Raw genomic sequence first — 11899 nt, 5'->3', positions numbered from 1 at the left:
ACACACACACACACACACACACACACACACACACACACACACACACGCGAACATAAGTCTGCTCGAGTACACACAGAAACACACAAGCAGAGAAGCAGAGGGTTTCGGGCTGAGCACCAGGAGATGATGAGGAGATGTTGGACAAAGGGTACCCCACGTTCACTCTTTCTTACCCACTCTTGAATGAGCAGAAGCCCTCCCTCGCCCTCATGAGACAATGCGGTGAAATAACGTCTCACCCACGTGGAAAGTCCCTCCCGTCCACGCAGGCTCCCATGACATAAAAAATAAGTATGACAGAAAGGATTTCAACTGTTTAGGATTTTGTCTCTTTTCTGAATGAAGTCATTTATTTGCTAATGCCCCCCTTATCCAAGAAGAATGAACATGAATGTTAATCCAATCATGTTCATTTTCATGGGGGGTGTTTCCTCAGAAAGTAGGATTTAAAAAAAATCTTTTCTTCCAAATGTTTGGCTGTTTGCCAGTGTTTGACATCCTCAGACACTGAAGACTAGAGATCCAAAGACCCCCCCCTTTCCTCCACGCACTCGTGTGCCGGTTCCTACTGCTCGGCTCGTCTGAGGAGCYGGTTGTTTAGCGGTGAAATGATGTGTGCGATGATGAAATGAGGGGGCTGCAGATAAGGTGAGATTACACTCTGAGAGGGGGGAAGAGGGCAGACAGCGAGAAAAGTAGGAGCGACAGACAGAGGTGCCCCAACCCGCTGATGTCTTGTTAAAACGTGAGGGATCAGGAAGAACAACAAATGCATCGTGCGTTGCTAAATCCTGCCTAAATCCGCTGGCATGGGCAGATCTAACAGATAGCCCCTCTGCTGGGCTCACTGTCTGCTACCACAACACACACATACACACATGCACGCTCGCGTACACACCCGTCCATAAACACACCCGTGGTCAGTCCGGCTGTCTGGGTTAATGCTTGGCTAACTGGGACAGCAGAGCTGAACCATGTTGACATTTTAAGCCCCAAACAAGTCCAGAACAATGATTCAGCCCATCTGTACCCCACCCCCCAACAGGAGTGCAACCTCAGCTTATTTTGCCGACACACACACGCACACGCACATGCACTGCCTAAACACTCTGCTGTGTACCTCTGCCCCTACTTTTCACACACACACACTCTGTTCCCCGTCTTTTAGTGAATAAAAGAGAACAAAAGCTGATATGATTGAGTTGGCAGCAGAGAGCGAGGAGGAGAGGTACTGTAAGGTCACGAGGATTATCTTAATCCTCCAGAAGACGATCATGACAGAGGGAAGATGCATCGAGAAAGCTTTAACCTCTCAGCCGACCGCTGCACACCGCTCTGCGAAGCTGCTGCGGCGTCGGCAATGACGTCGAGGCACAAGTCTCGTCTCCAAGAAAATCTGTTGCGCTCTTTCCACGTAACGCGACACGCGTCCACTCGACCGTTTTGTGTTGCGACATCTTTCTTCCTCTTTCCCGCAAACCTTCGGCATGCTTCGATTCAGGTCCAAGCATGAGGTAAACTCGTTGTGAAGCATGTCAAGCTGCTGCCTGCAGTGTTTCTTCGAGAGACAAAATGAACAAAGCTCGGCCTGAAAGCCCATGTCAGATAAATCTAAAYGCCTAATTCCCTCAGCTAAAGGTTTTAAGACTATATAAACTGTGTCTAAAATATGTGGCTGTTTGTTCCAGACTTATCTCGTTTATCTGTGAGTAACAGCTTGTCTTCCTCTCTCCCCCTTCCCGCCTCTTCCAGATTCCTTCCTGGAAAAGGTCTCATCATCTACCCAGACATCGGGGACAAGCTGGATATCATCTGCCCCAAAGCGGACCAAGGCAGAGATTATGAGTATTTCAAGCTGTATTTGGTGAAGAGGGAGCAGGCGGAGAGTTGCAGCACGGTGCTCGACCCCAACGTGCTGGTGAACTGTAACAARCCCGAGAAGGACATCAAATTCACCATCAAATTCCAGGAGTTCAGCCCCAACTACATGGGCTTGGAGTTCAAGAGGAACGTCAACTACTACATCACCTGTAAGTTTGTCAGGAAAAGATGATTTACTGTTGAAATTTAGCTTTTTCACCTTCATTCAACCGGAGGAGCTTGACTGAGCATGCAGAGTAATAATCTCTGCTTCACACTCAGTTACACACAGTCACACTCGGGAGTTTCCTATTAAAATTGCTTTTTGATAGCCACGGCGGCGGTCCCATAACAGCCAACTGGAGGTTCTGTGCTTTTCTGAAGACGACGTGGTCGAAGGTGATTTGAGGCGTTAAATATTGCACGTGTTTTACGGGATTCAAATCGGCAAGTGCGAGTCCGTTCGTAACAGTTTCTGTGAATTTTGAAGCATTTTGTGGTTTACCTCAAAGAGATTTGTTTAAAAAAATAAACTGATTTAGGGAATTTGAAAATAAACCTCGTGTTGTTTAAAAATTCCAACATTTCACAATGTTGAATTTAGTCATGAATAAATATATAGTCAGAATTGTAAGTTAAGCCCCTGTAGAATAATTTTAAATGTAGACCTAAAATAACGTGATTCCTTGGGATCAGGAAGCATTCACCACGTGATTTTACTGTTGACATACAGTGTATTGTTTGGGCAGGAGTAAACTGCAGCTACTTTCAGTAAAACCATCAAACTTGCATAAGAGTTTTCTGAATCCATTTTTTAAATTAATACTGACCTGAAAAATTTATACCTGTAATATCTGAGTATGTTTCAAGAATTTTACAAACAAACAAAATTTTTTCAAACTTTCAGCCTAATTGATTTCTTGATCATTTTCCAACATTAAACAAGTAACATAATTTATTTATTTTTCACTCTTTTTTTGRCTAATTTCAAACATCATTCATTTCCACATAATTAGAACATAGTTCTTTGTTTTTCTTTTTTTAGCTTTAAACATTTTTTTTCAGTAATTTAACACCAAAATGCAATTAAAATGAAACGTATTAATTTTACTGTAATAAAACAGGTCAGTCAGTCTCGGTGAGAGTGTTTCCACAGCAACAGCAGAAAGTTTCAAAGAGCTGGTGGAAGAGAGCTCCCCMTCCTTTCGGTTTGGTCTTCTGGGTTTTAGGGTTGTTTGGGACGATTATCAGAGGTTCTAAAGAAGTGCATCTCAATCCTCCTGCAGGTCAACTTTCAGCAGGTGGAACACGAGGAGCTTGGGAAGGTGAAGACACATGAGGATTGGTCACTTAATGGTTTTATGTTCATCTGAAATTTATTTAAGATCCTCAGTAAAAACTACAGGTTAATCTGGACACAGAGGAGCAGGAAAAACAGAAACGTCAGCAGCTTGGTTCTATGGGAGGTTATCCAGGTTGAGGTCAACAGGAAACTCTGTAAGCTCAGGTCCTGCAGGGGGTGTCAGAGGAGTTGGTGGTGTCGAAGGAGGCCCTGATTCTGGGCTGATTGTTGGCTGCTGTTCTGGTGAGACAGGATGAAAATCCTCATGCTGGCAGGGGGGTCAGCAGTGGGGGACATACTTTCATGCACTTCGGGGTCCCCCTGGTCAACAACCCGCAAATGTGTCCCGCTGAGACACAAACAATATCACTCKGCAGCTCCGGTTCAAAGTTCTTGATGTGGTCCCAAAGGATATCATTTGGGTCCAGCTGTCCGATCTCTGTGATGGGAGACGGGACCAGATCCTCCCTGATGCAGCGGGAGAAGATGGCCTGACGTTTCACAGCGAGAGCCCCAAAAGATTTGCCCGAAATGGCTTTTGTAACCCCAGTGGAGAGTTTGCTGAGCAGCAAGTTTAGAAGAGKGTGAGGGGGGGAAGCACCCAAAGGCCCTGCAGGACTCAAGGGACTACCTCCATCACCACATTTTATAAACTAAGCAGTCTGGAGTTTAATGTCTTCTCATTTTTCTTGGCATTTGAGGGTTTCTGGAGATGACAGTCATCTAAATGAATTAAAACCTCTCAGTGTGTCCAACAGATTTATTTAAGCTGTAGTTGAACTATTGAAATAAAACTCCCAGAAGACAAGGAGATACAAGGTCTGACATCTTTGCTTCACACTCAACATCCCTGCATTTGTTGCTCACATTGACTTAGGGACGCACTGACATGAAAATTTCAGTCGATTTCGATATCCGATATTAATATTGCTGTCATGGTCGATAACCGATATTTACCAATTTTACACAAACACACAAATTATTTTTATACATACCATAAAAAATGACCAGACTGCTGACATGGCTCTCTATTTTAGTTATTCCTGGCTGCATCAATATCACTATCATGATCAAACAGATACCACTCGATCAACCATCTCCCCTCCCGAAGCACAAACAGCAACAAGCTGGAAATCAGTACTGGGCGTTCATATCGGCCCAGTTTCACTAATCAGACTGATACMGATATGCTAATAAATGACCAACATACACCAGTACCGATGTTTATGACCTCTACACTGACTGCTCACACCTGAAACACAGAGTCAGAGTCAACATAAAGTCAGAACAATAAGACCACCATTTATTCATTTTGACTTCATACGTCTAAAGTTTTACCAGCTCAAGTTCCCAAGTCCCAAAATCTTGAAAAAAGAAACTAAACAGAGACTTTTGCTTTACTTTTACTCAGAATGTTAGAGTCTGACACAGGTTGAGTTTCAGCTGTAGCTGGTCTTTTCTGAGTCAGTGACTCTTCTCTCATAGAACTGTGCTGTGAGCCAAACCTTTCTTTAAAATTATAGCATTTTGTTTGATCTTATTTTCCCGAGAGCGCTGCTAGGCTGGGCCTCGGCGACATCTGAAGTGAACCTCTTAAACCGGTAAAAACTATTGAGATGATCCTAAAATTAGAAGGACAGTGTTTGAAGTAACATGCAGCCAGCTGTTTCATGCTAGAGACAGCGACAGAGCCTGTGAAGAGTCAATAGGAGCTCTGCAGGCCAGAAAAAAGGACCCACCGCCAATAACCCACTAATGAAACATRATGCATAATTCTATTACATCAAAGAGCACACAAATAAGCTAGTGTTTTAGACATATTAATAACACTCAGTTTTAGTACTGTAATTGACGTTTTAAAAGCTTTTACTCTTAAGAGCGCTGAAAGAAGAAAAACACAAATAAATCCCACATACATTATTTTGTTCTTCTCGTGTGTTTGCACTTCAGTCAGTGTTTGTGAGCTCTACTTTGCAGGCAGAATGCAGGGAAGCGTGAAGCTTGCATCTTATCAAGCGTCAGTTTTCATGGTGGCTCTTGTGGCAACATGTTATGCGGGTTTTTAGGAATATTTCCTTCTGAGCTTCATTACGCCCACACGTGTTTTAGAAAACACCTTGGACATTTTTGCCACTTTCTAAAAGATTTCCATGACTTCTTTGATTATTTTTATTATTTTATTTTGCATGGCTGCTCTGCATATTGTCTCTTGATTACATCATAAATATTTTAACTTAACTTTATTCCCGACATCTGCGTGGGCACGCATTCCTGACAGCGGTTAGGTTCAACTTTAAAGCAAAAGTGTCAGCCTTACTTTAGGTTGATTTTATTTTTATGCAAAGCTCTTTCTCTCATGTCTCCGCTGCAGAACAGCCGTCTTACTGATGTTTGTTTTATGCAAACGAGAGGAACACTTTGCACTCTGTTCTTCACGTCTCAGACTGTGAACTCATAACAGGAGCCAGTTGTAAATCCTTCACAGGGGAGGCTTGTCTCACAGGATCCAGCTGATGGTGGATCGTTATTAGGCTCATATACTGTAACGTTTGCATGTCAGCAGTAATCGGATGCAGCATTCGTTATGGTATTATGTTAATGTTGTTGTTCTTTGCAACAGGAAGAGCATGTTTTATCTRTTCCACTGTAGCCATAACACACTTCATCTATCATTTAGATAATGGCCGTGTGCGGTTCCTGTGTGTGTCTTTTGTGCGTGTTTCGAGGGAGCGAGCACCTGCACTTTGTACGTTTTTCCAGCTTTACTTACAACATTCACAGGGTGTGTGTGTGTGTGTGTGTGTGTGTGTGTGTGTGTGTGNATGTATCGTATCGCCAAATTCTTGCCAATACACAGCCCTATTGGTTAGTACCACCAGCCCATATTTGAGATCAACTTGGGATAGCCCTATTCATATTTTACACATAAAAGACGGTAAAAATTCAATTTAATTTCTAACCATTTTTCCTGGTAAATACGTTGTAGCTCTTTTAAAAGTCAGCATAATGTTCTGGTCAACTTCAGTAGAAGTCTGCTAGTGTTTTACTGATAAGAGTTCCTGGCCTTGTTAGCACAAGGGCCGAGTGTCAAGAGTAACAATAATAGTCTGACCATAGTCTGACTTTTAATCTGCATTCTATGACTAAGTATGGTTAGTTACTTTAAAACAGCAAGAGTCAGGCTAACTAATCTGACTGACTGGCTCGTCTAACTCAAGTTCAGACAAAGTTTAAGATTATTATTTCAGCAATGCTCACCTGAAAGGATTAAAGTTAGGAAGCATAATTCAGGTCAGTAACATTTGCACTCTTTTAGCGTGGGCCCTTTTCTTTTTCACTGTTATTTTTTCCTCAACAACCCACACACTATACACCCCGCCTTCTGAATGCCCCTCGAAGGAATTCTACACCACTGGGCTTCAGGCATCCAGCACTTTCTTATTCAAGTCGGTCCTCTTCTCTTGCTCTCCTTCGCCTTGGGGGTGAGTCGAAGGTCAAGGTTGAACTCTTTGCCCCGACTGCAGCCGATCAAAAGATCCTCCCCGTGCCCTACGTTTTGCAAGGTCGCTCCATCACATGTGCACATGCGCGCTCCCACGCAGGTGCTCACTGCAATAAGAATGCAAAGGAGTTCATGAGCTCGGATCAAATGAAGTCTTGAGCGTAGCCAAGTGGGCACGAACACTGGAAGAAAGACACGCAGCACGATTTAATGCTTCATAATAACAGTAATATGATTTAAAAAAAAGTGTGAAATGTCATCTTTTAAAGATAACATAAAATTACCATAATCAAATCACAGCCACTCAGCTGTCAGGTCGAAGGCATGTTGATTTTCAGATTATAGGGATGCAAATAGCTCGCACATTTTTAACTGGCAGTTAAATAAGTGTTTTTAATGTGAAATGCTAACAGTTAACATCTGGCACCCCCTCCCCACTCCCCATTTGTAACGCTGAAATATTTTAATTAGAAGCCAGAGACACTGAGAGGGCTTTCCGTTCGTATCCACGACGGACTCTCACACATGCTTATTATGAGCAGAGAACAAAAGATGCTCTGTTTTATTGCACAATTGTCAGATTGTACGCATTAAAAACCACCAAAAAAAGCTTGAAATAATGATTTGTACAGTTGCCAAACATTGCTATCGGCCCCGCTTGAAAGGGTTGTTTCATAAGCCGGGATACAGAATCATTAAACCTCCAAAAATGCTCCAGTTCAGTCAGTGTTGCCTCTTTATATCCCTTTGACTCTGCGTTTATGAAATGCTCTATAAAGGATGTGCAGACTTCTCTAAAGTGTGAGGTTATTAGAGACAATTTCYCCTAGCTCGTAGCCTCAGTTTGTAAATAACATCTGAGGGAGTTCACGGTGAAAAAAATAATGTGCCTTGAGTCGGTAAGTGGTACTTACGTTGTCGATTTGAGTTTAAAGCAGCTAATCTGCGAACTTTAACGGATTTTGTTTTCAAAGTAAACCCAGCCAACAGGTCAGGTTAGCACCGGTGGAGCAGCCTGGTCAGGGATAAGCAGATTTAACCCCCCCTTGTGAGTGAATTTAGCCCYGTGTTTATTAGTGTGCCAGTGTAATATATGGCTTTCTGCTTGCTTTGCAAATCTATCCAGGCTGCTTCTGCTACTTCTTTGGATATTTCATTCAGTCGGGGTTAGCAGGCACAGCATTATTGTCGCTGGTTATTGCCTTTCGTTTATTGCAGAGGAGTTTGTTTGGAGTGGGGGGGTGGGGGTAACGGGGCTGCTCACATGGCTGTACCAGTGAATGGTTACCATTGGTTACAGCGGAGCCCGTCGCTGCTAGATGAAGCRGATATATTCATGTATTCATCTCAATTAGTCGGCTCCAAACGCAGACACTCATCCCTCCTCGGCAGTGCTCCATGCTTATCTTATTAGAATATTTGATCCTGCATGTGAGGCCTCCCTCACTCTCTGGCTCATCATGTCAACCCTTGTTTCCTCTCTGCAGCCCCCACCACCTCCTCCTCCCACCATCGCCCTCCACAATCCTCCCCTCATGTTTCAGAGTTTATGCGCAGGCAGGTGCTGTGGGAGGTCTGTGTTCAAGTCAGTTTGCTTGATTACTCAGATCTTCTCTCAGCATGCAGACCACAAGAGACCGCAACGCAGAAATAACAACAATGTTGATTTTTGTTTCCTCCTCTCATCTAACACAAACTTATTTGCTGAGTAACCTTTTATTTTCCAGAGGCAATTTAAAGTCTGGTTTCTTTAAATCCATCCGCCGAGCGGAAACCATCTTTTGTGCTTTTGTAGATTTAAAGGAAAAGGAGACGTTTGAGGCCAGCTTGATAGATGCGTGTTTAGAGTACACAGTGATTAAAAGAAGTAAATGTAGGACAGAAGAATGTCCATAATGAGGATTGTCATGGACAATGGTGTTTTGCTATTTATAAAAAAAAATGAACACAGGATAAAACAATGAAGCCCATAATCTAAAACACTCTGCAACTGCATATTTCCCTTTCCGCTGGCGATGTCTGAGGTTGTTTGCCTCCTGCTTTGCCAGCAGTACATATTCTCAGAGTATTTCTTCTCCGGCCAATAGCTGAACTCAAATCTCAGCTCTGCGTCTGTCAGATGGAGCTCATTCTCGCTCTCCCTCAACCCTGGAACAGTGGTTTGTCTTCTCCAAGGCACGCTCTGAAATGGCTTTGTTTTCCGACAGCCATTCAGCAGCACCCTCAGCTTGGGCCTGCCAAGAAGTCCGCCTCTCCCCGAGCTTGGAGCCCAGGCCTGTTTACACAAACTCATCGGAGAAATATGGATCTGTAATTATAGAGGCTGTTAGTTTTAATGTCGCATCCTCGCGGTGGAAACCACCGCATGCTTGGTCAGCTACGACAAAGAGCGGTGGGCTGATGAAACTCTCAGCGGGCATGGCGTTTATTTTTTTTGTGGAAAGCATTTTATAAGAATCAGAAAGGAAACCAAAGAAGAAAAAAAGAGGAGTGGGGGCTTCTTGATGGAATCAGCTCTGAACAAAGCAAACAAACATGAATCACAAAGCGGTAATAGAGATTGCTGYGGTAGTCCAACGCATAAATACAGATTCTAAATACTACTCTGCAGGCCAGGGCCAAGCCCGTTTCTGTGAATTCAGCTCAGTGGCAAAATGTCCATGTTCCATTCCAGCGCGACCACAGACGCACAAACACAGTAACAGAAGCAGGCAAACACACGAGGCGTGTGTGTCTGTGTGTGCACAAACACACAGGCAAAAATAAGCACAAAGCCACATAAGCAAATTCAAATATATATACTCATAAGCTCACACCAGCATGCAAATAGATGTGTGCACAAAACAGCACAACATACCCCCCCCCCCCCCACACACACACACACACACACACACACACACACACACACACACACACACACACACACAGAGCGAGAGAGACTTGTGTACACACATTCTAACCCCTGTTTCTCAACTGAGCAAACTGGTTATATTTCACTGCGTTGTCTAAACACAGGATATCGAATGAGCTGTTTGTGTGGAAAATGGCTGTGCTGTGTTTAGGGCTTAGAATGAGCAGAGAGGTGACTCCAGACAGGAGGCTTTTAGGGAAAAGAAAATAAAAGAGGGAAAATGAGCAACAGAGCGAGGAAAAAAAAAGAAAAGAAAAGGGAAGGGACATATATTCTTTCACAAATATACATACACAGACTGTAATAATACATCACGGCGCAAAGCCTAAAGAACATCCCTCCTTTTTGTCTTGTAATCACCCCTCATTGACATAGAGTAGTACGACTACTTGGTGATTGGTTCTCTGCGGTTAGCTGGGCCTGCGACTTTCTGTTCTATATAAAGTCGAAACCACAAAGCAGTAAACAGAGGCAGCCTGTCGACATGCACCTCTTCTCTGCTTTGATATCCTGAGAAGCGGGCAGCCTGGGCCTGATCCCCCCTGACAGCTGTCACTCTTTATAGCTGTGTACCATCGTGGACCGTGACACGTGCCGACTTCCCCACCTGAAGTCTGCCACATCGTCACACCTCGGTGAATAACAAAACACCCGCTTCCAGCAAACGCTTGCTTAGCCTCCATGTTGTCCATGTGATTCCCGTACAGCTTCATTTTCTTATTCCGGGGGGGGGGGGGCAACAACTAATATACGCTTTAATATCTGTAAACAGAGTTCTAATTAAAAAGGCTGATTAGAGGTTGGCCAATTAACMGTTTTAATTGCCACTTCCATTGCTGATTTATTTTTAATCAGGTCTGATTCATAAAACTGATTTATTTGTTAAGCTCCATAAATGTAGTTTATATTCAGATACATTACATTGTATTACATAAAAAAATGTTGATTGACTGTTTTATTAACGAGGCCCGATGTGGAGCAGTGCACGTTCTTGTTTGTGCCACGGTTTATTGAAGTCCTGCTGTACTTTCAACATTAAAGTCATTTGTTAGGGTTGTCCTGATCAAGATCTTATCCCATATTTGCACTTTTTTAAACAGCACAGATTCGCAGATTTTTGTTCCTCAGTTTTTTTTTAAATTTTTATTATCAACTAGGGGATTTTGTTTCTATTTTAAATGTATTTAGTTTAACTTCCCCATAGCATGACAGGGAAAAAAATGAATTAAAAGTTTTTTTTTGACCAAGTGAGGAACTGAGCCAGTGTTCTGTGAGGCTAAAGCAAACATCTGAACTCAAAATGTTTGTAGTAAATCTAACAGTGGTCACATCTGATAAAATACCCCGCAGGTGATGGTGAACCTTTTTCTGCAGCTCAGGTGGCACTTTGATGGTTAGTGTAGARGGTACCATGGGACCAAAAGGTGACGAAAACCTCCACAGCGATGAGTTGGTCATTCATTCTGTAATCCTGTTTGCCTTATCTTCGCACCATCGACTCTTGTCTCTTCTCTTTAGCTGTGTCGCTTAGCTGTGTTAGCTTTAAAAGTTTGCTGGGTGAACTCGGTGTACACAGCTGAGTGTTTGGGTTGTAAAAGTAATACGTTGCAAGAGGCGACAGTACTGCCCTCATTTTTCTTTTTTTTTTTAAAAAGCTTCTAAACCAAAAACACTTTGGCACATTACATCACGTTTAAAGCAGCTGTTTACAGTGGGAATTATGTAAAAACCATAGAAATTTTCTCAAAAACCGAGATCATGATCTGTTTCTAGATCATCTACTAGAAAAATACCTTGGTTAGTAGGGGTGTAAGAAAATATCAATACACTKAAATATCGCAATATTTCATTTCTCGATACTGTATCGATATTCTAAAGCCCTGTATCGATTTTTTATTAAGTTTTAAAATGTTAACTTTCCTGCCAGCCGTTCATTTTTATGTTGTTCAGCCTCTGAGCACTAGTTGGCAGCAGTGAGCCAACTATTTGGCAACTCTACCTCTTGAGGTAGAGGCTATTGTTAAGTGTTGGGTGACCATATTGTAAATTAATATTAAAAACTAAAACCTGCAAAATATGTATTTTCAAGCTATTTATTGTCAAATTTAGTCTAATAATTGAAAACATGGATGAAATAAGAAATATGAAACAAATAAAATAAAACACATACAAAGCAGAGCACAGCTAAATGTATCAAAAGTATGTCTGTGTAATATTTGAATTTTCTGAGACTATGAATTTTGGTTTTTCATTTTTTTCCCCTGTAAGAGGTTTTTATTTAATA

General features: G+C 42.4%; 1 protein-coding gene across 1 annotated transcript in view; it reads left to right on the top strand.

The window, feature by feature from the left end:
• The window catches only part of efnb1 (ephrin-B1), an 80306-nt gene that overhangs the window by 35697 nt on the left and 32710 nt on the right, over nucleotides 1–11899 (top strand). The window contains exon 2 of the mRNA XM_014019387.1: nucleotides 1753–2030. Within this exon, the coding sequence (XP_013874841.1) occupies nucleotides 1753–2030 (278 nt within the window). The remainder of the gene's footprint in view (nucleotides 1–1752; nucleotides 2031–11899) is intronic.

This window comes from Austrofundulus limnaeus, unplaced genomic scaffold (assembly GCF_001266775.1).
Source record: "Austrofundulus limnaeus strain Quisiro unplaced genomic scaffold, Austrofundulus_limnaeus-1.0 Scaffold219, whole genome shotgun sequence".
In the NCBI taxonomy this organism is placed as follows: domain Eukaryota; kingdom Metazoa; phylum Chordata; class Actinopteri; order Cyprinodontiformes; family Rivulidae; genus Austrofundulus; species Austrofundulus limnaeus.
The sequence above is the reverse complement of the archived record's forward strand: the minus strand, read 5'-3'. Positions and strand labels throughout refer to the sequence as shown.